Source organism: Rhinatrema bivittatum, chromosome 8 (genome assembly GCF_901001135.1).
Source record: "Rhinatrema bivittatum chromosome 8, aRhiBiv1.1, whole genome shotgun sequence".
Lineage (NCBI taxonomy): Eukaryota > Metazoa > Chordata > Amphibia > Gymnophiona > Rhinatrematidae > Rhinatrema > Rhinatrema bivittatum.
In genome coordinates, this window is record NC_042622.1 from 232,864,772 (window position 1) to 232,891,031 (window position 26,260).

Genomic DNA, 26,260 nt, shown 5'->3' on the forward strand with positions numbered 1-26,260 from the left:
ATTAGAAAAGGAATGATGAATAAAACGGAAAATGTCATAATGCCTCTGTATCGCTCCATGGTGAGACCGCACCTTGAATACTGTTGTACAATTCTGGTCGCCGCATCTCAAAAAAGATATAATTGCGATGGAGAAGGTACAGAGAAGGGCTACCAAAATAAGGGGAATGGAACAACTCCCTATGAGGAAAGACTAAAGAGGTTAGGACTTTTCAGCTTGGAGAAGAGACGACTGAGGGGGGGATATGATAGAGGTGTTTAAAATCATGAGAGGTCTAGAACGGGTAGATGTGAATCGGTTATTTACTCTTTCGGATAGTAGAAAGACTAGGGGGCACTCCATGAGTTAGCATGGGGCACATTTAAAACTAATCGGAGAAAGTTCTTTTTTACTCAACGCACAATTAAACTCTGGAATTTGTTGCCAGAGAATGTGGTTCGTGCAGTTAGTATAGCTGTGTTTAAAAAAGGATTGGTTAAGTTCTTGGAGGAGAAGTCCATTACCTGCTATTAAGTTCACTTAGAGAATAGCCACTGCCATTAGCAATGGTTACATGGAATAGACTTAGTTTTTGGGTACTTGCCAGGTTCTTATGGCCTGGATTGGCCACTGTTGGAAACAGGATGCTGGGCTTGATGGACCCTTGGTCTGACCCAGTATGGCATTTTCTTATGTTCTTATGTTCTCTTTCTGTTAGCCTGCGTTTGGCTGCGCGTTTTCGACCCTATGGCGGAACCAAAGAAGAAATCCATCTTGGTGTCCCTTTGTAAGGCCTCATGCTACTTTCCAATGATGGAAGCCATCCAGGAACTGATTGACCTGGAGTGGGATGCCCCCGGAGGCCAGCTTCAAAAGGGGTCAGGCCTTGGAAGCTCTATACCCTCTAGAGCCAGCGACCAAGGAACGCCTGCGTTTCTCGAAAGTGGACGCTATGGTCTGGGCCGTCTCAAAGCGAACAACTATTCCCGTTGAGGGAGGGGCTGCATTGAAGGATACTCAGGACAGACGATTGGAATCCATCCTTAAGCAGGCCTTCGCAACAGCAATGACACTGCAGGTTGCTTTCTGCTGCGCACTGGTGGCACATTCCTGCTTGTTCCTCTCAAGAGAGGCAAATAACTCCGGAACGTATACCGGTGAGACGATGGAACCTGCAGCAACCTTCCTGACAGTCGCAAGCTCAGACTTGGTGAACACCTTGCCGTGGTAGTGGTAGCCAGAAGATAACTATGGCTACAGAATTGGTCTGCGGGCGCAACATCTAAAGCAAATCTCACAAGAATGCCCTTTAAAGGATCTCTTGTTCGGAAGCGAATTGGAGAAGTTAGCCAGCAAATGGGGCGAATCCCTAGTGCCTCGGCTACTGGAAGATAGGAGTAAAAGATCTCAGCATCCCTGCCCCCTGAAGAACCAAGGGCAGAGGATGTGTTAGTGCAGTTAGTGTAGCTGGGTTCAAGAAAGGTTTGGATAAGTTCTTGGAGGAGAAGTCCATTAACGGCTATTAATCAAGTTTACTTAGGGAATAGCCACTGCTATTAATTGCATCAGTAGCATGGGATCTTCTTAGTGTTTGGAAACAGGATGCTGGGCTTGATGGACCCTTGGTCTGACCCAGCATGGCAATTTCTTATGTTCTTATGTACAAGACGTGAATATGCACATACCAATAACCCCGTTCCACAGAAAATACCTTTGATTCCTCGTCGGACACAGACACTTCCAGTACCGAGTGCTTCCATTCGGTCTAGCATCGGCGCCTCGTGTTTTCACGAAATGCCTGGCAGAAGTAGCAGCATACTTAAGGCGACTGGGCACTCACGTCTATCCTTATCTAGACGACTGGTTACTGAGGGCCCCGTCCGTGGAGGCAGTTCTTCACTCCCTCCATCTGACACTGCGAATACTACTGTCATTGGGATTTCTCATCAATTTATCAAAAATCCAATCTGACTCCATCACAACTCTTCTCCTTTATTGGAGCGGATCTCAACACCATTCAAGCAAGAGCTTTTCTTCCAAGGGACCGTGCTCATATTCGTGCAGTCCTTGCAAACACTATGTAGACTCGCCGAATTACAACGGCTTGTCATCTTATCTTTTTCGGCCATGCAGCGCCTTCGGTCTATGTTACACCAATGGCTCGCCTTGCCATGAGAGTTACACAGTTGACATTAAAGTCCCAATGGTCTCAGGCCACCTATCCAATGTCCAACATTGTCCATGTCACCAGGCAGCTTTGTCTCTCACTGGCTTGGTGGATTCAGGAGTCCAATCTGGTCAAAGGACTGCCTTTCCAGTCTCCAGAACCTCAGATAACTCTCACAACAGATGCTTCCACTCTAGGTTGGGGTGCCCATGTCAACAACCTGCAAACTCAGGGAATCTGGTCTGCAGCAGAATCACAACATCAGATAAATTTTCTGGAGCTCAGGGCAATAAGGTATGCCCTTATAGCCTTCAAAGATTGTCTATCCAACAAGACAATCCTAATCCAAACAGACAACCAGGTAGCGATCTGGTACATCAACAAGCAGGGAGGGACTGACTCTTACCTGCTGTATCAGGAAGTAGCACAAATCTGGGCTTGGGCTCTCACATTCCATGCTACTGAGAGCAACCTACCTGGCAGGCATGGACAATGTACTTGCGGACAAACTCAGTTGCACGGTTTCATCCCCACGAGTGGGTCCCTGAACCACACAGTGGCAGAGAAAATATTCCAACAGTGGGGGGTATCAGAGTATAGACCTCTTTGCGTCATTCACAACTGCAAAGTGGAGAACTTCTGCTCACTACATCGGACTCACAGAAGACCACCAAGAGATGCCTTCACCCTCATGGTCAAGGGGTCTCCTGTATGCCTATCTTCCACTTTCACTCATAAGCAAGACTCTTGTGAAGTTGTGACAGGACAAGGACTTCATGATCTTCATAGCTCCTTACAGGTGTGGTTCCCCATCCTTCGCGACCTCTCAGTCTGTCAACAAATTCGTCTAGGTGCAGATCAGTCTCTGATATCACAGAACGGACAACTGCAACACCCGAACCTCCACTCCCTGTCCCTGACAGCTTGGATGTTGAGAGGTTAATTTTACAATCTCTAAACCTCTCGGACGATGTTTCCCATGTCCTCGTAGCTTCACGAAAGCCTTCCACCAGAAAATCTTATCGTTTCAAATGGAAAAGATTTTCCTCATGGTAGACATCAAAGGAAATAGATCCCTTTACCTGCCCTACCACAAAGTTTCTAGACTACCTCTGGAACTTGTCTGAGTCTGGCCTCCAACTTCTTCCATTCGAGTCCATGTTAGTGCCATAGCCGCTTACCACAAAGGCATAGGGGATGTTGCGATCTCAACACAACCCCTTGTAGCGCGCTTCATGAGAGGCTTACTATACCTAAAGCGCCCCACTGTGTCCTCCAGCCCCTGCTTGGAACCTCAATATGGTATTAGCACGGCTCATGAAACCTCCGTTTGAGTCTCTACACTCCTGCGAGCTACGTCATCTCACTTGGAAAGTGCTCTGTCAGCTCGCAGAGTCAGTGAGCTACAGGCGCTGGTAACATACTCACTTTACATGAAATTTCTCCATGATCATGTGGTGCTTCGCACTCATCCTAAATTTTTACCAAAGGTAGTATCTGAATTTCATTTAAATCAATCCATTATACTACCTACTTTCTTTCCTAGACCCTTCTCACATCCAGGTGAGCGAGCTCTGCATTCTGCATTTAGGCACGAGACAGTTTTTCATCAAAAATCAATCAGGGTCTTATCTAAATCATACTATTGTACCAGCCCTTACTGAAAGTTTAATCATCCCCTTGTAGGAAACTAGCTGATTAATTAGTAAATTCACCTGTAAATTTAAACTACTCTCATTCCAACTCCCTTAGTATCTTAAACTTAACTAGGAACTCAATAAAACTAAGATGAAGGCAGCAGTCCAGCAACAAGAGGGAGGCTTTCCAGTCTTTTGCATTGAGTGTCACATGTATGATTTTTTACCTGCCGGTGAGAGATTGTATGTGTGCACCCGGTGCAAAGAGCTCCTGGCTCTCAGGGAACGAGTCCGATCTCTGGAGGCTAGAGTAGCAGACTTGGAGGAGCTGAGGGAGACAGAGAGGTACATTGACGAGACCTTCAGGGACATAGTAGTCAAGTCCCAAATCCAGTCTGGCAGCCCTAGTGCTGCCTTGGATCAGAAAGGTCTCCCAGTAGGAGAACATCACCCTGGTGTAGCAGGAGTGATCCTGTAGCAAGGACCTGCTCTCCAGGTGATGTATTGTCCTCTCGCACCGAGGACAAGTCTCCCAGGGCTACTGCCCAGGAGGGAAGGGTTAGGCCTGCCATCATAGTTGGCGATTCAATTATTAGAAATGTAGATAGCAGGGTGGCTGGTGGACGTGAGGACCGCCTGGTAACTTGCCTGCCTGGTGCGAAGGTGGCAGACCTCACGCGCCACCTAGATAGGATTATAGACAGTGCTGGGGAGGAGCCGGCTGTCGTGGTACATGTGGGCACCAACGACATAGGAAAGTGTGGGAGAGAGGTTCTGGAAGCCAAATTTAGGATATTAGGTCGGAAGCTAAAATCCAGAACCTCCAGGGTGGCATTCTCTGAAATGCTTCCTGTTCCACGTGCAGGACCCCAGAGGCAGGCAGAGCTCCAGAGTTTCAATGCGTGGATGAGACGATGGTGTAGGGAAGAGGGATTCAGCTTTGTAAGGAACTGGGGAAACTTTTGGGGAAAGGGGAGACTTTTCCGAAAGGATGGGCTCCACCTTAACCAGAGTGGAACCAAGCTGCTGGCACTAACTTTCAAAAAGGAGATAGAGCAGCTTTTAAACTAGAACAAAGGGGAAAGCCGACAGTCACTCAGCAGTGCATGGTTCGGAGAAATGTATCCTTGAAGGATACTAATGAAACAGGAGAGTTAGGGCATCCCAACAGAGAGGTTCCATTAAAAGCAAATATAGTCCATATGCCTATATGTAAAAAATCACCAAAACTAATGATTTCCGAATTATCCCAAACAACTGAAAAGCAGGTTGTTAAAACAAACAAAAAACACACTTTGAAATGTCTATATGCCAATGCCAGAAGTCTAAGAAGTAAGATGGGAGAGTTAGAGTGTATAGCAGCAAATGATGAGATTGACATAATTGGCATCACAGAAACTTGGTGGAAGGAGGATAACCAATGGGACAGTGCTATATCAGGGTACAAATTATATCGCAATGATAGGGAGGATCAACTTGGTGGGGGTGTGGCACTTTATGTCCGGGAGGGTATAGAGTCCAACAGGCTAAAGATCATACAAGAGACTAAATGCTCAGTAGAATCTATATGGGTAGAAATCCCATGTGTGTTGGGTAAGAGTATAGTGATAGGAGTATACTACCGTCCACCTGGACAAAATGGTCAGACAGATGATGAAATGCTAAGAGAAATCAGGGAAGCAAACCAATTTGGCAGTGCAATAATAATGGGAGATTTCAATTACCCCAATATTGACTGGGGTAAATGTAACATCAGGTCTTGCTAGAGATATAAAGTTCCTGGATGTAATAAATGATTGTTTCATGGAGCAATTGGTTCAGGAACCAACAAGAGAGGGAGCTATTTTAGATTTAATTCTTAGTGGAACACAGGATTTGGTGAGAGAGGTAACGGTGGTGGGGCCACTTGGCAACAGTGATCATAACATGATCAAATTTAAACTAATAACTGGTAGGGGGACAATAAGTAAATCTGCAGCTCTAACACTAAACTTTCAAAAGGGAAACTTTGATAAAATGAGGAAAATAGTCAGAAAAAAAACTGAAAGGTGCAGCTGCAAAGGTTAAAAGTGTTCAACAGGCTTGGACATTGTTTAAAAATACAATCCTAGAGGCGCAGTCCATATGTATTCCACGCATTAAGAAAGGTGGAAGGAAGGCAAAACGATTACCGTCATGGTTAAAAGGTGAGGTGAAAGAGGCTATTTTAGCCAAAAAATCATCCTTCAAAAATTGGAAGAAAGATCCATCTGAAGAAAATAGGATAAAACATAAGCATTGTCAAGTTAAGTGTAAAACATTGATAAAACAAGCGAAGAGAGAATTTGAAATGAAGTTGGCCATAGAGGCAAAAACTCATAATAAAAACTTTTTTAAATATATCCAAAGCAAGAAACCTGTGAAGGAGTCGGTTGGACCATTAGATGACCGAGGGGTTAAAGGGGCTCTTAGGGAAGATAAGGCCATTACAGAAAGACTAAATGAATTCTTTGCTTCCGTGTTTACTAGTGAGGATGTTGGGGAGATACCAGTTCCGGAGTTGGTTTTCAGGGGTGATGAGTCAGACGAACTGAACGAAATCACTGTCAACCTGGAAGATGTAGTAGGCCAGATTGACAAACTAAAGAGTAGCAAGTCACCTGGACCAGATGGTATGCATCCCAGGGTACTAAAGGAACTCAAAAATGAAATTTCTGACCTATTAGTTAAAATTTGTAACCTATCATTAAAATCATCCATTGTACCTGAAGACTGGAGGGTGGCCAATGTAACCCCAATATTTAAAAAAGGCTCCAGGGGTGATCCGGGTAACTATAGACCAGTGAGCCTAACTTCAGTGCCGGGAAAAATAGTGGAAACTATCCTCAAGATCAAAATTGTAGAGCATATAGAAAGACATGATTTAATGGGACACAGTCAACATGGATTTACCCAAGGGAAGTCTTGCCTAACAAACCTGCTTCATTTTTTTGAAGGGGTTAATAAACATGTGGATAAAGGTGAACCGGTAGATGTAGTGTATTTGGATTTTCAGAAGGCGTTTGACAAAGTCCCTCATGAGAGGCTTCTACGAAAACTAAAAAGTCATGGGATAGGAGGCGATGTCCTTTCGTGGATTACAAACTGGTTAAAAGACAGGAAACAGAGAGTAGGACTAAATGGTCAATTTTCTCAGTGGAAAAGGGTAAACAGTGGAGTGCCTCAGGGATCTGTACTTGGACGGGTGCTTTTCAATATATATATCAATGATCTGGAAAGGAATACAATGAGTGACGTTATCAAATTTGCAGATGATACAAAATTATTCAGAGTAGTTAAATCACAAGCAACTGTGATACATTACAGGAGGACCTTGCAAAGACTGGAAGATTGGGCATCCAAATGGCAGATGAAATTTAATGTGGACAAGTGCAAGGTGTTGCATATAGGGAAAAATAACCCTAGCTGTAGTTACACGATGTTAGGTTCCATATTAGGAGCTACCACCCAAGAAAGAGATCTAGGCGTCATAGTAGATAATACATTGAAATCGTCAGCTCAGTGTGCTGCAGCAGTCAAAAAAGCAAATAAAATGTTAGGAATTATTAGGAAGGGAATGGTTAATAAAACGGAAAATGTCATAATGCCTCTATATCGCTCCATGGTGAGACCACACCTTGAATACTGTGTACAATTCTGGTCGCCGTATCTCAAAAAAGATATAGTTGCAATGGAGAAGGTACAGAGAAGGGCAACCAAAATGATAAAGGGGATGGAACAGCTCCCCTATGAGGAAAGGCTGAAGAGGTTAGGGCTGTTCAGCTTGGAGAAGAGACGGCTGAGGGGGGATATCATAGAGGTCTTTAAGATCATGAGAGGTCTTGAACGAGTAGATGTGACTCGGTTATTTACACTTTCGAATAATAGAAGGACTAGGGGGCATTCCATGAAGTTAGCAAGTAGCACATTTAAGACTAATCGGAGAAAATTCTTTTTCACTCAACGCACAATAAATCTCTGGAATTTGTTGCCAGAGGATGTGGTTAGTGCAGTTAGTGTAGCTGGGTTCAAAAAAGGTTTGGATAAGTTCTTGGAAGAGAAGTCCATTAACTGCTATTAATCAAGTTTACTTAGGGAATAGTCACTGCTATTAATTGCATCAGTAGCATGGGATCTTCTAGGTGTTTGGGTAATTGCCAGGTTCTTGTGGCCTGGTTTGGCCTCTGTTGGAAACAGGATGCTGGGCTTGATGGACCCTTGGTCTGACCCAGCATGGCAATTTCTTATGTTCTTATGTTCTTATTCCTTGGACTGCAAGCATGCGCTAGCCTTTTATTTGGAACGAACTGTAGTCCATAGAAAGTCTACCCAGCTATTTGTCTCCTTTGATAAAACTAAACTGGGAATCCCGGTGGGAAAGCAAACCCTGTCCTCCTGACTGGCGGACTGTATTTCTTTCTGCTACCAGCAAGCAGGCCTTCCGCTCCAGGACCGCATTAAAGTGCACTCCATTAGAGCATTGGCAACGTCGGTAGCACACCTTCGTTCTGTACCTCTTGCTGTCATCTGCAGGGCTGCCACATGGAGTTCCCTCCATACCTTCGCAGCTCATTATTGTCTGGACAAGGCTGGCACACAAGATTCTACCTTTGGCCAGACTGTTCTACGCAATTTATTCTCAGCTTAATAACCCAACTTTCTTCCAACAGCCCGCTGGGAATTTTCAGGCTGCCTGCTTATCAAAAGCCACCCCTCTTGTTGTGCCTGTTGCACATCTTTGGGTTCATTTGGTGCATTGCTCGGGCATCCTCAGCTCACTACTCACCCATATGTGAGGACTACCATCCTGCTTGTCCTGTGAGAAAGCAGAGTTGCTTACCTGTAACAGGTGTTCTCACAGGACAGCAGGATGTTAGTCCTCACGAAATCCGCCCGCCACCCTGCGGAGTTCGGTTCGCTGCGATTTATTTTATTTTTCGCTCGTACTTCTTACTATATACGAGACTGAAGGGGGACCCCTGCTGGATGCAAGGTTGGTGGCATGCTGGGCATGCCCAGTAGCTGCCAGTCAAAGTTCTAGAAACTTTGACAAAAGTGTTCTGTGATTGGGCTCCATCCCGATGATGTCACCCATATGTGAGGACTAACATCCTGCTGTCCTTTGAGAACACCTGTTACAGGTAAGCAACTCTGCTTTCATCACAGATATACTGAAAACCTGGCTTACTGGGTGTGTCCCGAGGACTATTGAGAACCCATGTATTAATGCATTAAAAAGCAATATCAACTTTGCATAACATAAACATTGCAATAGAATGTCAGTAAACAATCCCCAATATACAGTAATCCCACTACCTGCTCACAAGGATGCTTGATGTGTTTTAGAATAATCAACAGTCTCCCTATCCAAAAATAACTGATCTCACATCTATCCAACTAAAAATATTACAGTATAAAAAGCTTCCATAAAAGCCCCAATAAAATTACCCAAACCTCTCACTCTGAGAGCCTGGAAAGCTAATATCCCCAATTCATCTTTTAATATCACTCCCTGGTCTTTCTCAAGGTAGCTTCTCAGGGTGACCCTCCCTGCCTCACCTCCCAGTCCCTTTGGTTCATCTTGCCAATGGCAGCCCACCTCTGGCGATGCCATCTGCAAAAGCCTTTAAGTAGAGATACATCACATAGGAAGATGGAGCTAGCAGCAGAATCATTCTGGAGAAACCTCAGGCTGGGTAGTCATGCAGAACATCACAGCTGTGGATGACCTGATGGAAGCAGTGTGAAGCCTGTGCTGGAAGGTGCTCACAGATTACAACCCTCCAAAGCAGTGAGGCTTCCAAGCAAGAGCTTCCAAGAATGCATTGGGATAACCTGTACAGAATAGACAGTTAAAACCAAGTATCAATGAGCATGGGGTGGCTGGAGCTTTTAGGACAACAGCCTATAAAATGTACTGGCTGTGTGCTTTGTTGCAGTGTGATATTGGAACATGGAAGAAAGTATTAAGTCTTGTAAGAATCAGAGGAAGACTGTAATGGAAATATAGCCTATCAGCAGAGGTTGTAGTCCAGGGCTGTAACAGAATTTGGATATGCATGGAAGGCAATGGGAGAACCAGACATGAGAAGGGGAGGAGTTATTGTTTGTGTGAATTGCCAACTGGTTAAAAGAAAACAGTAGGGCCAAATGGTAAATCTTCCCAATGGAGAAAGGTGAATAGTGGAGTACCCCAGGGATCTGTTCTGGGACCACTGCTTTTTAATTTATAAATGACCTGGAAATGGGAACCACAAGATCAGATTTGCCCGCACAATGATGACACAAAATTATTCAAAGTTGTTAATTCACAAGAGAATTCTGAGAAATTGCAAGAGGACCTTGCAGAACTGGAAGACTGGGCATGCAAATGAAATGTATTGTGGACAAGTGCAAAGTGATGCACTTAGGGACGAGTAACCCAAATTATAGCTACACAATGCAAGGTTCCACAATAAGAGTCACCATTTAGGAAAAGGATCTAGGTGTTATCATTGATATGTTGAAGTCTTCTTCTCAGTTGACAGCAGCAGCCAAAAAAGCAAATAGAATGCTAGGGATTATTAGGAAAGGAATAAAAAATAAAACAGAGAATATCACAATGCCTCTGTATCGATCCATGGTGTGACCTCATCTTGAGTATTGTGTGCAATTCTGGTCGCCACATTTCAAAAAAAAGATGAAGCAGAATTATAAAAGGTACAGAGAAGGGCAACCAAAATGATAAAGGGGATGGAATGATTCCCCTATGAGGAAAGGCTAAAGAGATTAGGCCTCTTCAGCTTGGAGAAGAGACAGCTGAGGGGAGATGTGATATAGTTTTATAAAATGAAGAGTGGAATGGAATGAGTAAATTTTAATCAGTTGTTTACTCTTTCAAAAAGTACAAAGACCAGGGGACATACAATGAAGTTACTAGGTAATACATCTAAAACTAATAAGAGAAAATACTTTTTTACTCAATGCATAATTAAGCTCTGGAATTCGCTGCCTGAGGATGTGGTAAAAGCTGTTAGTGTAGCTGCATTTAAAAAAGGTTTGGACAAGTTCCTGGAGGAAAAGTCTATAAACCATTATTAAGATGGAGTTGTAGAAATCCACTTCTTATCCCTGGATAAGCAGCTTGGAATGTGTGTACCCCTTGGGATCTTGCCAGGTATTTGTGACCTGGATTGGCCACTTTTGGAAATAGGATACTGTGCTTGATGGACCCTTGGACTGACCCATTATGGCAAGTTTTATCTTATAGGAATTTATATGCTCATCTAACTAAACGTGGTAGAGAACCAAAGAGAAAAGAATCTAGACTGGGCAGGTTGATTGGACCAAGTGGTCTTTATCTACCATCATTTACTATGGTAGTAGGAGAGGTCTTATCACATAGACTATGATGACAAAAATTAATAAACATTTTTTAAATCATGAAAAGAAACAGCCAAGTATCAAAGGTTGTATAAGAAGTAGAATTGAGTGATGAAATGTATGTCCTTGCTATTGGAACAAGCCATATAAGTTTGCCCTGTGTAAAATCAGTATTTTAGTATGGAAGCAAAACAAACTTTCATCTTATTTTATTTATTTATTTGAGTTTTTTCTATACCGGCATTCGTGATGGGAATCGCATCATGCCGGTTTACAATTAACAAGGTGTGACAAAAGGAAAATATTAATAACATTAACAGGTGTTAAAAGAAAAAGTAGCAGTTACAATAAAACAGGGACGTAAAACAACTTGGAACGGTGAAGAGGCGATAGTAATTTAACTGAGAGAACGAAACCTGCCAAACCTGGCAAAGATGTTGATTACCCTGTAGGGTGGTCAGAGTTTATTAAGGTGAAATATAGGTTCAGATGGTGACAGGAAAGGCTTTCATAAATAACCAGGTTTTTAGTCTTTTCCTAAATGTTGGAAGACATGGTTCCTGCATCTTGCATCTTTACATTCTTTGCTGTCACTCTTGGTGGTGCTGCAATTTTATCCACACAGCAGCAGAGCATGTTTCGCTGGCTGATTCTATTTTGTCTATTTTAGGATGTCATAATGCCCTTCTCCAATGACTCAGAGCAATTTACAACAAATTCCAGAAAACATAATAATGAAAGGAGAAAAATAACAAAATATTTTATCCCTGCATAGGGGTTGCTAAGCATTCTAGCCATTTTATTTCATGTACAGTTTACCCGAGATTAGAATCTGACTACTTCTGTCCACCAGCTCAGGGGACTGTTTTCTGCATAAACTAGGATTTTGTGTTAAATTGATCACAAGCTGTATATGAATGTGCAACTGATAAACAGCTGTGTTTACTGAGTCACTAGGTACTATTAATAAACAGGCCAATTCAGTAAGGATCGCGGGAGAACGGGCGCTCCTTTTGAGCACCTGCTTCCCAACGCACACCCAGCCCCTCTCCTGGGCATGCGATCCTATATTTAAATGATGGGTCACGCTTAAAGGAGGTGCTAGGGATGATTACGCGCCCCTAGTGCCTCCTTGGCCCAGGAGAGGTGGCGCTGTCAGTGGGTTCAGGAAACAGATGTTCAATTTTACGAGCATCTGTTTTCCGAACTGGCTGACAGCCATTGGCTAGGAAAACCGGTGCCGTTAAAATTGAGCGTCTGTTCTCCTAACTGGACTGGCTGGCACGTTTTTGTTTTTTTTTAAACATTTTTGGTTCCTCCGACTTAATATTGCTAGGATGTTAAGTTGGCGGGTGTACAGAAAAGCATTATTTTCTGCTTTTCTGTACAATTTTTTGGGATGCTTGGGCAGGCGTTAATTTATGAGCGTAAAATGTGCCGACTGGCTGCACATTCTACTCTCAGTATCCTGAGTGACTAGCAGCCTCATTAACATGTATTTGCATGTGACGAGCATTATTAGTTTCCAGGGGGTTTGGCTGCGTGTGTTTGATACGCTAAACCCCTTAATGGTATAAGGGGTAATAAACGCACATCGAAAACATGCGGCCAAACATATGTTAAATAGTGCGCATGGCCAAGCACACTTTACAGAATCAGCCTGAAAGAGCATTCCCTTCCATAGCTCATATTCTTTTTGATTTCCCTCTCTCTTCCCCTTCCTAGGCAATGTCTCCTGATGGCGAGGCCATCGTTACGGGAGCTGGGGATGAAACACTGAGATTCTGGAATGTTTTTAGCAAAACACGCTCCACAAAGGTAATCTCTCTGGCAGCTTTAGCCATCTGTCACACAAGGTGCGCGTAGTCCCTGCTTTCGAGACCGTGAGTGTGCACATACATACACCTGCTATAGTCACATGTTCAGTTGTGCCAGATAGCACTGATGCTTGTCCTTTAATGCAGACTTTTCAGGGAGGGCTAGGAATTTGTTTTATAGTGCTAACATCTTTGCCATAATTGTTTCCTTATGTAGCAAATGGTTGAATTTGAAACTGGGGCGTAATAGCCATTCGTCACAGCTATAGCTCAGTTTTATAGGCATGACGTGCTCAGCTAGACTGTAAACACCCAAATACTAGCAATTATCTTTTAACAGCTGATCTGCACCAGCCAACTGGAGGCACTGGATTACTTCTAAAAGGAAACCTTCAACCAGAATTAAGAAGCATGACTTGTGATGTAGAACAGTTTAAACTGTCACTAAGCAGCTAGTTGTCGCCTACAAATCTAAATAAATAAATAAATGCAGTGAAATGAGCCCCTCATCCAGTGGTACAATTTGACATCCCCTCACTGAGGCCCAGCCCCTCTCTATAGTGGTCTACCATAAGGTAGTTTTCAGAAGTGTTTGCTATGACTCAGACAGAGAAATTAGAATTCCCTGTACGTACCAGGATCAGTCCAGACCGTGGGTTATGTCCCCCCTTCCAGCAGATGGAGTCGGAGCAAAAACTGAGAGGGCGGTCCCTCATAACTGGTGCGCCCTCTGTAAACCTTCAGTATTTCTCTGACTCCAGCAGATGGCAGTTGCACCTTCGGTTCCCCAGTTTATTTAGAGGATAGTTTACAGAATTTCTTTCTTCTTTGTTTTCCTCTAATTCTTTCGTTGGATGGATCATAGTTATAAAGTTAAAAAAAAAAAAAAAAGCCTGTGTTCAGCTTCTCTGGAGACTTGCAGGCAGAACTTTGTTTTCAGTGACAGATCTGTCTTGTACATTCCGTCTTATGTTGTTCTGTTGTTTTTGGGGTAAGTGTTTTACTTATGTCTTACAAAAGCACAATAGAGGAGCAGGGAACTGCACTTCAACTATTAAATTCAATCAACCAAGGAGATGCAGAAGTATTAAGTCAGCCCCAAACTTTGAGATTAATAATGTAGAAATAATTCTTTATTTTTCATAGCGGCAAACTCCATTGCACAAAACAGCACAGATTTAAAAGAGGGTCCCCGACACGGACCCGTGTTTCGCCAAACTCGGCTGCGTCGGGAGGGACAGTAATATTATGCAGCATTCACAAGCTATAAAATAAAGAGAATTTAAATCAAATAGTAACAGAGACTGATACAAAATGGATCAAATAAATATACAGCATAAGTTCAAACGTGGCACCGTTCAAATATCAAGAATGGTAGGGAAACAGCCCCTTTGGTTACCCATTGGATTACCTCGGGTCACACTGAATATGATTTAAAATTCTATGTGATTGATGTGGTGCCGTTGCCACTCCGGGGTGGGAACCTTTCTGAGGTTCTAACCCGACGGGAACAAAAGTGGATTTTAGGTTAATTAGCCTTACACCTCAAGGGCTAAATAATGAAATAGTGGCAATTCTTCCTTTAATTGTGTATTTCTACCATTGTCTTTTTCATTGCATTTTGGTTTACATTTCCTGGGTCTTGCTTTCGATTGGTTGAAACTGTACAGTGCTGGTGTGTTCTGATTGGCCAAGGTTTTGGCGCTAAAATTCTCAGTTCCTTTAAATGCCGAGGTCTGTCGGTACTGTTTGCTCTCCTTGTGATGAAATTACACTAAAGCATAGAACTTTGAAGGTATGTGCTACGTTTGTATTTATGCTGTATATTTATTTGATCCATTTTGTATCAGTCCCTGTTACTATTTGATTTAAATTCTCTTTTTATTTTATAGCTTGTGAATGCCGCATAAAATTATTGTCCCTCCCGACGCAGCCGAGCTTGGCGAAACACGGGGCCGTGTTGGGGGACCCTCTTTTGAAATCTGTGCTGTTTTGAGCAATGGAATTTGCCACTATGAAAAATAAAGAATTATTTCTACATTATTAATCTCGAAGTTTGGGACGGACTTAATACTTCTGCATCTCCTTGTACTTATTTCTTACAGCCAGTATTTCAGCTGCCTTATGGGTGAATGTTGGAGGTCCAACCTCTCCCCCACGACCTCCTGCTACCCTGAGATGCCATTTCTTCCTCAGGGCAGCCTAACAGTTGCAGAGGCGTGCCATTCCTCTGACTGAACGGGAGAGCAGGTCGTTTCTGACAGGTTGCAGCGCTGAATTTCTTGTTCCTGTGAGGAGCTGGGTGCAGGGGGAGGGGTGGTCCAGTCCCTTCCCGTGGAGACCCCTGAGAAGTCTCCTACCTCAGGTCTCTCATCAGAGAAGTAAAATTCCTCTGTCACTTTAACATCCCTGAGAAGTCTCATACCTCAAGTCTCTCGTCAGAGAAGTCTCTGGTCTCTTGTTGTCAGAGAAGTAAAATTCCTCTGTCACTTTAGGCTGACTGGAGGGGAAAAGGAAAAAGAGGAAAGGTTTTTACTTTTTATTATCAGTACCCTGTACGAGGACCGGCAGCTTACAGGGGAAGGAGCGGAGAGCAGTTCTCTCTCTCCCGCTCGCAGCAGCCGTGCACAGAAGGATTTTGCCATTCCCGCAGCAACTCCTCACCCCCCTCCCTCCCGATGCCTCGATTGCCATTTTGTATCCACATGTGGAGAGCTAGCCTGCTGCACCTGATTCTTTGCCAGATGGGAGAAGGGAATTCTCATTTTACTAATGATTTTGTACTTTTATTACACCTAATTTAAGCCCTGTGCAACCGGCTGACCTAAAGCCTGCCTCTCCTCCCGATGCGGCCCCTCCCCCCGGGGGGGGGGGGGGGGAGGGGACGGACCTTAAAGAGACAGCAGGCCTTTTCTTCTAAGTTTGTGATTTTAATGCACAAAGCTTTTTTTAGAAGCGGAGGCTGAATGGCAGGAGGAGGGATTTATACCAGCAAAGGTCCCCAGGCCATCAGGGGTGTTAGATCCCTCTAGGGGACAGTCAGGACGGACAGCTGTTAATTCCTCGGGGTCTTTAGCTCCTAATCTGCCGGACCCTGGGTCACAGGACCTTCTCCTTGGGGATGCAGACGGGGACATTGATGGGTCCACCCCAGACAAGTTGGACCAGATCATTAAATCACTTGGAGAGATAAGGTACATAAATTGCTGGAAGATCGTCACTACGTGGACCCAGTTCAGAGGCCAACGGCGTTGTCATCAGACTAGACCGGTGCCTCACAGGACTCCCTCTTCGAGGTAGCAGTCCAGGTCTCATTCCTTTTGAGGCCGGAGACCGGCTCGGAACTCCTCTACGCACGGAGCTTCTGCTACATCTACCCAATGAAATGTTGCCGGTCCACTCGTCGGTTCCCAGGATAGGAGGACATCTTTCCCTCTTCTACGAGGAGTGGAACAAAATCACCTCAGACCGGTGGGTCTTGGATATTCTATGGCACGGTTACGCTTTAGAATTTGCTCGACCTCTCAGAGACAGGTTTGTCTTCTCTCCATGCGGTCTCATCAAACAGTGCACAGAGCGACAAACACTGGATTGGCTCTTGGATTTGGGTGCCATTCTCCTTGTACCGGAACAAGGGTTCGGCCATTATTCCGTCTACTTAGTAGTCCCCAAGATGGTCAACAGGACTCTCAAGATACCACTCTTCAGGATGGAAACCCTGCGCTCAGTGATTGCCGCGGTACACCGGGGAGAGTTCCTCACGTCCTTGGACTTGACAGAGGCTTATCTTCATATCCCCACCCTGTAGGAGCATCAGCGCTTCCTCGCTTCAAGATTTTAAGGCAGCATTTCCAGTTCCAGGCCCTGCCTTTTGGCCTGGCGACTGCTCCTTGCACCTTCACCAAAGTTGTGGTGGCCCTAAAGAGGGAAGGGATTCTGGTCCATCCCTATTTGGACGACTGGCTCATCCAGGCGAAGTCCAAGGATTTGTGCCAGCACTCAGTGGAAAGAGTATTACTTCTCCTCCAGTCGCTAGGCTGCATCGTCAATTTTGCCAAGAGCAGCCTCACTCCGGCGCAGTCATTCGACTTTTTGGGAGCTCATTTTGGCACCAAAGTGGGCACAGTCTCTCTTTGTTTGGATCGGGCCCAATCTCTCCTCTCTCAGGTTCAGTGCTTTCGGAACCTCAGACTTCCCACTGCTTTGGACTATCTCCAGGTGCTGGGTTCCATGGCCTCACTATAGATTTGTGCCTTGGGCGTTTCCCACATGCGTCCCTTGCAAAGAGTATTACTCTCCCGTTGGAAGTCGGTGTTTCGGGAATTTCAGACTCTTCTGCCGCTATCATTTCTAGCCAAGGACAGCCTGACCTGGTGGCTCAACCTGGATCACTTGCTAAGAGTGGTAGACCTAGAGGTTCCACAGTGGGTGATCATTACGACAGACGCCAGCCTCGCCGGCTGGAGGGCTGTATGCAAACACCAATCGACGCAGGGGCAGTGGACGCCAGTTCAGTCAGCGTAGCCCATCAACTGTCTGGAGAACAAGAGCAGTTCATCTGGCGCTGAAGCGCTTTCTGCCTCTAGTCCAAGGCCGAGCAGTCCGAATCCTCTCCGACAATGCAACAACAGTGGCGTACATCAACCGTTAGGGAGGAACAAGGAGTCTCCATGTCGCTCAGGAGTCGAACAAGCTAATGCTGTGGGGGGAACCCCATTTGTCCCATCTGGTGGCGTCTCACATTGCAAGCGAAGACAATGTTCAAGCGGACATCTTACGTCGCCAACGCTTAGATCCCGGGGAGAGAGAACTGTCCCAGGAATCAGCCTCAATCCTCTTCACGCAATGGGGGACTCCCCATCTCCATCTGATGGCCACTCAAAGGAACGCGAAGGCTCCGCACTTCTTCAGTTGCAGAAGACGAAGGCGCAGAGGGCGTCAATGCCTTAGTTCTTCCGTGGCCGCAGGACCTCCTGCTCTACGTCTTTCCACCTTGGCCCCTAGTGGGAAAGGTGCTCCAAAGAATAGAGTCTCCAGGGGCCCATGATCCTGGTAGCTCCGGAATGGCCTCGACAGCCGTGGTTTGCAGACTTGGTCAACCTTAGCGGTGGACAGCCCGCTTCGACTGAGACATCTGCCAAACCTTCTCCAACAGGGCCCAGTATTTTTCGACCAGGGAGATCGCTTCTGTCTAGCAGCCTGGCTTTTGAGCGGCGCCGGCTGAGAAGAGGAGGGTACCCAGAGGCTGTTATCTCCACTCTTCTCAAGGCTAGGAAGTCTTCCACCTCCATGTCCTATGTCCGGGTCTGGAAAGTTTTTGAGTCTTGGTGCCAGTCCACACAACTTTTTCCATGTCATGCGACAATACCCCAGATCTTATCTTTCTTGCAGCGAGGTCTGGAGATGGGATTAGCCTACAGTTCCCTCATGTTCCTTGTAAATCGCCTCCCCGGCGTTAGTTACCTCTGTTAAATGTGAACCGGAGTGATATGTATTGTATACAGGAACTTCCGGTATATAAAAACCATAAATAAATAAATAAATAGTATAGGTGGCAGCCCTTGGTGCCCTCTGTCATCAGGATGGAACTACTCTTTCATCGCACCCTGACATAGTCCGGTCCTTAAAGGGAGTAAAGCATATGAAGCCACCGATACACAATTTAGGTCCTTCGTGGAACTTGAATTTGGTCTTTTGAATTCTAGGCGGTCCACCGTTTGAACCTCTGAAGAGAGCTACCCTCAAGGACCTCACTCTCAGGACAGTATTCCTGGTGTCTATCTGTTCCGCTCGCAGAATTTCGGAGCTTCAAGCCTTGTCACGTAGAGAGCCTTAGCTACGCTTCACGGATTCAGGGGTATCCTTGTGTACCGTACCATCTTTTCTACCAAAGGTGGTCTCGTTCTTTCATTTGAATCAGTTGGTGGAGCTGCCGTCCTTCCAGGACGAGGATTCCAGAGAGCTTAGACGCCTTGATGTCAAGTGCGTCCTCCTTCGATGTCTAGAGGCTACCAATGCTTCCGTTTAGAAGCCTTGTTTCCCAGAAGGGAAACAAGGCTTCTAAAACCACCATTGCCCGCTGGCTAAAGGAAGCAATTTCTACGGCTTACGTTGGCGCTGGGCATCCACCGCCAGACGATATAAAGGTTCATTCTCTCCGAGCTCGAGCAGCCTCTCCGCAGGAGATTTGCAGAGCGGCTACCTGGAAGTCGTTACACACATTCATGCATCACTATCGCTTGAATCTTCAACCACTGATCGTGGGCTTCTTTGGGGCTCAGGTCATTTGAGCTGGGCTATCAGTGGCCCACCCTACTTAGGGAAGCTTTGGTACATCCCACGGACTAGACTGATCCTGGTACGTACAGGGAAAAGAAAATTATTCCTTACCTGCTAATTTTCGTTCCTGTAGTACCATGGATCAGTCCAGTCGCCCACCCTATGGATTGTTGGGGGTTCTTTGGGATAATCTTTCAGCTCAACTGTGTAATTATTTCAGGATCAGTTTGGGACTGATTTAAGAGTTCAGGTTGCAAGTTTTTTGCTTAGACTTGTTTACAGTTGATATTCAACTTTGTATTGATCCATGATATTCAATTTGTATTAATCCATCCAAGGTGTTTTTCCTTATTGCTTGGATATTCTTAATACTGAAGGTTTACAGAGGGCGCACCAGTTATGAGGGACCGCCCTCTCAGTTTTTGCTCTGACTCCATCTGCTGGAAGGGGGACATAACCCACGGTCTGGACTGATCCATGGTACTACAGGAACGAAAATTAGCAGGTAAGGAATAACTTTTTTTTTAACCCAAGAGTTTGACAATCTGCTTTCAAGGGAAGAGAGCAAAGGTGTCTTTAAGATAGTTTAGGAAAGCAAATAATACTGGAGTCTGACTAGATACTGGTCACAGCAATACCTGTGCTTACTATTTGTTTTGTTTTTTCTTCCAATTATAGGAGTCTGTATCTGTTCTTAACCTCTTCACCAGAATACGGTAGAAACACTCACTGCTCCAAAGCTGTACTGTGTTGTAAAGCGTCGGGGAAACTACCACTCGATGTTCAGCTTGATGGGAGCTCAAAACAGCAAAGAACCTGAAGACATTTACAGAAAAGAGGATTGGGGGGAGGGCTAGACAACGTTCCAAGATTCCTATTAAAGAAAAAAACTGTTTGTGGACTCTGTTGAACAGTGTTTTGGATGGGTTGGGAGGGAGTGGGCTGGATGTAGAGTGAGTAGCTGCCAAAGTTTAAGAACTCATCAGTTAACCTTCAAGGGGGAAAAATGAAAGCTGGACACCACTTTTATTTAATATTGAGCAGTATGTTCTGTATGGATCATTGGCAGGTCAAAACATCTCTTCATTCAGAATGAATAGAGGCCGGGTGGCGAGCCCCTGTTCTTTCTGCACATGGGATTGTACCATGCTTTTTGGCACTTCAGCTGGTTTAGTCTTTCATTCCAGACTTAAGAGAACATTTCTCAGGTGGAAAAGGAACCAAGTTTTGGTAATAGAGGGGCTTGTCTTTGGAAAGCAACAACTGGCGGCTTCCCATCCAGGACACGGTTCTTTAAGGCAGAAGTTGGATTTCTTCAAGAAGAAATTACATCCTACCTTCTAGGTTTTTGGGTTCGTTGTGTTGGACTTTCTTGGTTTTATTTGTACCACATATGCAATTGTTCTTTTTCAAAATCAAAGCTGGAAAAGCAGGCTAATGCCAGTTTGGCAGCATCACTTGTCAGGTGTGGAATATAGTTTTACAATAGTGGCACCAAAATTTCCATCACTGGTTTAAGAAATTTTTTTTAACATATGCTGGAGACCCTGTGTGAAAACAATCCTAAAGAGAGCAAACTTTTTTTTTTTTTTTTTTTTTTTTACAACTTATCTTGTATTCATTTCTGCCTAGCCCTGAGGGTTGTAGTTGGAGGGGAGGAAGGAGGTGGGGGCTATAGGGGATTTTAAAAAAATGACTATACCAAGGATTAAACAGTGCTCTAGCCTTGCCACTATTAAGAAAAGTTGGACCACCATTGTCTTGTTTTTCCAAAGACAGCACTCAATAGTCTCCTGCAGAATTTTGAGATGGATAGAAAGGAAAATGTTGTTGAAATTATTTTGCACCCAGCAGAGGGCCACAAAAAAAAAAAGACATCATGTTATGAGAATCAGGTGCTCAAAGTTAGGACTTTATTTATAGACAATTTTTTTTTAACTTTAATTAGGTTGAAACCTGGGAGCATTTACAATCTTTTTTTTTTTTTTTTCCCTGCATGTAGATCAAAAGAGAGAATAGTATTTGGGAACTTGCTCCTTTTTGTTTTGTGGAATGCAGTGGTCTGTTATAAAAATGCACTTGATTTTTATTATTACTATTTAAAAGAAAGGTATTGATTAATGAGTGAAATGCTACCTTCATGCAGGAGTTCTATCCAGATTCATTCTACATGTGCCAACGTTCTTCGATGCTGTTGTACATATATACTTCAAGTCTGTTTTGATGTAAATGGCATGTTTATTTTTAATCTTTGTCTCCCGGCTGTGTTTGTATATAGATGGCGTCCTGTTTTAAATAGCGAGGTAGATACCGTCTTGTGAATTATGCGGGCAAAAGGGAAGTGGTGGGATGAAGTTGTTGGGGCTGAATGATGTTTGTATTTAGTAAGAGGTAGGGCAGAGCATCCCTGGAAAGCAAAGTCTCACTGCTTCTAAAGACTTGGCGTTCAGTGGAAACTTAACTAAAAATACCATTCCCACTTAGTGCTTGGATACTACTTACTAATAGCTAGCACAAATTACCATTGTCCTCTGACTGGATCTGTGTTGGCCACCTCTCGAGTTAAGAGTACAATTAAAGCCAGTTTGTTTCTCAAGGCTGAGTGAAATGTTTCCCTATCGGGCCCTGCCTTTAGCTGACCTTAGGCTTGATTCTCCCTCATAAAATCAGTTTGTATTGTTTAGTCTCTGGATTTCTGCCCACACTTTCATGTCTCCTGTGATGATGCATCTTACCTAGATCCAAGCCTTTGTGCTGGTAAGAAAATATGGTGGATAACTTTTTTGCCCAGTGCTCTCCTTTTATAAATCTCTTTATACAGAGAAAGGGGTATTGGCTTCTAGTCCTGCAAGGTCACAAATTGGTCTGGTTTTCAGGACAACCACTATGAATATTCATCAAATATAGCTGCATTTCTTTGGTCCAAGAATCAGGTCAATTTGCATACTTAGTTACCCTGAAAACCAAGCCTGGTTGCAGCCCTGAAAGAACCATAGTGAAAACCCCTAATAGCAGGGTCAGAATAGCTTCCAAGTAAGGAAGGAGAGCCAGAGAAATGCAGTGTGAAACAGATGCATGTTAAGTCTGAAGATTGCCAGACCATGGAGAGTTATTAACATGGTCATTTAGTGATGAGAGCTAGCAATCGGGTCACTATCTACAGTACTTCCACTGCCCCAACAGGGAAAAGAGGCTTCCCTTGGGCTATATTGATTGCAAACTACAGCTGGTTCCACTAGATGCAGTGTCTTTAGTGAATCACCCTCACCTGAGGCTTTTAGAAGTTTTGATTTTATTGGAAGATTTTGATATTCATAAGTTCACTTTTTTTTCTTTTGTTTTTAATCTGTCATCTTCCTTGAGGCCTTCGTGGTTTATTTATTGATTTTTAAAGTTGAGCTATATCTGTAAAGGTATGACTGGCTGAGCCCTAGAGATGAGAGCAAATTTTAAAGGGGAGTGAAGAAAAGTTTGAGCTACCTAATTTATTAAGTGGCCCAGAAGATTTTGGAGATCATGGGGGGCAATGGGAGCATTCTTCAGTACTGTTACTCCCATCTTTATATACATTTTTTCACTTCCCTGGTGGTGGGTTTTCAACCAAAGATATTGTAGCTGCTGTGGAAGAGATGGGACACTCTGCCTTTCAGTATTAACTGTGTTTTTCTTGCACTCCCTAATCTTGGGCTCAAATGGGCAAGCCCATTCAGTGGCCGTTTTGACAAGGACTAATGGCTTGTGCAAGCTTGTGGTTGCCTATTGCAAGAGCCACATATGCCACTTTAAATCCTGGGAGCTAACGAGTCAATGCAACTGGAATATTAAAAATTCCAAAGCCTACAATTCTGTGTATAAGGTGTCTCAAGCAGTAATGTGACTCCATAGTGCAGAGAGTTTAGTACCCCAGAGGAGTTGTATAATATTTGCTAATAGTTCTGAGTGACCCTTTACCCTGATAAGCATAGCCGTATCTAGACTTTTGCTGTCAGACCCACAAATTGAGGCTGAATATCTTTTGGACTCCAAAGAATTAATATGAGATTGCTAGTCATCTGAAGAGGGTGACTCAGAACTGCATTAAACAGATTGCATTAAAAATAAATTTGCCAAAATGAGGTAAGGTTTGCTCTCTTCAGTGTAAACATCCATTTGTGATATTAGTAACTTGTACTGTAGACCCCTTTCAGAAATTAGAACATCTCATGAGTGAGGCGTTAAAGGCATTTGACTTATTTCTTCACCACTTCTCTGTAGGTTTTTCAAGATCTGTGCAAACTGATAAGGTTTTGAGATTGGCTTGACTTTGTCATCCTATCTTGCTATTCTTCAATAAATCTGTAGGTTATCCCACGCACCTCAGACAGTGGATCAGTAGCATTGTTATGTAAACAGTTCAGTATTTCCTGCAAAAGGTTTCTTGCACAAAGTTAAGAATAACAAAACTGTCTTCCAGTCAGTTGTAGCATCTGCTACTGATGGCTTTGCTGACAGCTGGTTGCAGTTGACCTGTTCTGCACCCCAAAGTGATGGCAGGATCACCATGGGAGAGCCAAGAAGAGCCTAAAAGCAAAGTGGGTTGGTCTGACATTTTATTAAAAAGTATCTCTGCAGAATACTTTGTAGTGCAGGCTGTGTACTCAACACAGTGACCTCATCCACGTAGTACTTTGAAGATAACCATTAATGTATTTTGATGTTCAGAGCAGCAGTTGCTTAAATCTACTCTGCAAAAGTTGGTGGATGTGCTCCTAAAACTTTTGCCCGTGCAGATAAATTTCAGGCTGGAAGATGTACAATGCCTGGGATACCCTGGGTGCACTGAGCCTCCTTTTGGCATTCATCCTTCTGAGCTTATAGTTGTGATGTAGGGGGGTCCTCTTTGTATTGATAAAATCTTGCCTCTTCCATTCTTGTGGGGGGAGGAGGAAGATAGAGGCAAATGATTCCAGCACCCTAAGGATGTGAGCAACTTTACTGTATAAGACAGCAAATGTCAGAGCACTAAACATATGAAAATATGAACAAAAAGATAGCAACTTGTCACAATGTAAAACTTTGCTCATGATCTGGGTATTCATAGGGTGGGTTTGCAGTCAGTTTTACAAAATCCCTTGTTGTATCCAGGACATCATAAAATTTAGTAGGAAATAAAAAACAAGTTGATTATGGGTATTGTTTCTGATCGCAGTCGCAAATTTCAGTATTTTTTTTGCCTGACCTCTTTTATGGTGGAAGAGTACTGTGTGTGAAAGGAAGGGTGAAGAATCTCATTGGCTGATGGCTCCACTCTATAAACTTAAGTCTTGCGTGTGGGTTGATAGTCAACAGCTGAACAGCAGCTTGCTCGAACTGTGGATGTATATTCTTATTTTTATATAGCTGTTGTCCATAATGGTGGGAGGGGGGGATGCTTGGGATGCCTCAGATGTAAGAGGATGTTCATGCCCATCCTTCTCCCCTTGATCCGTAGGAGGTGTCCTCAGAATGAACAGTCAGGATTTTCAGATGGCAAATTCATTAGAATTAAGAGCTCCAAGAGTTCATAGGTTCTGTTGGGTTAATGTATAGCAAGAGGTGGGCAATGTTTTGTTAGATCTCTTCGCTGATAAGGTAAAATATTCTATATGAAAGAATGCTTGATCAAAAGGGCTTTACAGTTCAGAATGAAAACAATGAAGGAACATTCCCAATGTATAAAAGATAGTGTAGCAGTTTGCCCTCCCTGGCTCTGCTACAGATAGGGGGGGAAGGATTCATTCAGGATTTGGAATTGTTTGGGACCTTTGCCCCCTTGGAAAGGTATCTGGAGCGTGTATGCACATCTGTGTAGGGTTTTGTGTCTAGAATCTTGTGCAGATTATTATGGCGTGCAGTGATTGGTTGTCTATAGCCTGGAGTTGTTGCATATATATTTGTAAATGTGGGAAGACAGAAGTGAGAGGAAGAGGGGGGGGGGGGAAGAAAAATCTTGTCCACTTGTATTTTCAGTGTATGAACCCTAAAATTTCCAAGTTGTACAGTTGTTGGTTTGAACATAAGGTGGGAGGGGATCCGTCCTCTTAGTTGATGCCAGAAAATTATATGAGTCTGTGACTGTGATATATATTGTCATTCCGTGCAAAGAGCTATAAAGAAGAGAAATCATTGTAATTTTTTCATGTAAAGGAATGTAACTGGCATTAAACCAATTGTGAATTTATATTTGGTGTCTGCAATTGTTTAACTTGTGGTGTTGGGCTGGCCCAGTTAGTGCTGTGTATTGCCATGTGGGAGATTTGAGTTTCATTCCTTATACTAGCTTCTGCTTTTTGGCTGAGGCTAGGTATGAATGCTGTAGAGGAAGCTTTCACAGATGCCAGGGCAGGAGAAATTTCCAGCCATTGCACAACAGCATAACCTGCTGGCCTGGCTTGTGATGGTGGAGGGGGTACTACTAGGCGTCATAGTGGATAATACTTTGAAATCGGCTCAGTGTGCTGCGGCAGTCAAAACAAACAATGTTAGGAATTATTACTAAAGGAATGGTAAATAAAATGGAAAATGTCATAATGTCTCTGTATCACTCCATGGTGAGACTGCACCTTGAATACCGTGTACAATTCTGGTCACCGCATCTCAAAGATATAGTTGCAGTGGAGAAGGTAAAGCGAGGGTGACCAAAATCATAAAGGGGATGGAATAGCTCCCCTATGAGGAAAGGCTAAAGAGATTAGGGCTTGTTCAGCTTGGAGAAGAGACAACTGAGGGGGGATATGATAGAGGTCTTTAAAATCATAAGAGGTCTAGAACGGGTAAATGTGATACTAATAGGACTAGGGGACGCTCCATGAAGTTAGCAACTAACACATTTAAAACTAATTGGAGAAAATTCTTTTTCACTCAGTGTACAATTAAGCTCTGGAATTTGCTGCCAGAGGATGTGGTTAGTGCAATTAGTATAGCTGGGTTTAAAAAGGTTTGGATAAGTTATTGGAGAAGTCCATTAATTGCTGTTAATCAAG

General features: G+C 43.8%; 1 protein-coding gene across 4 annotated transcripts in view; it reads left to right on the plus strand.

The window, feature by feature from the left end:
- FZR1 (fizzy and cell division cycle 20 related 1) overlaps window positions 1-25,458 on the plus strand; it is a 155,506-nt gene extending 130,048 nt beyond the window's left edge. For all 4 annotated transcript variants that reach the window (XM_029614050.1, XM_029614052.1, XM_029614051.1 and 1 more), the window contains 2 exons: window positions 12,889-12,981; window positions 19,938-25,458. In XM_029614050.1, the coding sequence (XP_029469910.1) occupies window positions 12,889-12,981; window positions 19,938-19,979 (135 nt within the window). In that variant the 3' untranslated portion in view covers window positions 19,980-25,458. The remainder of the gene's footprint in view (window positions 1-12,888; window positions 12,982-19,937) is intronic.
- Window positions 25,459-26,260: the final 802 nt, after the last annotated feature.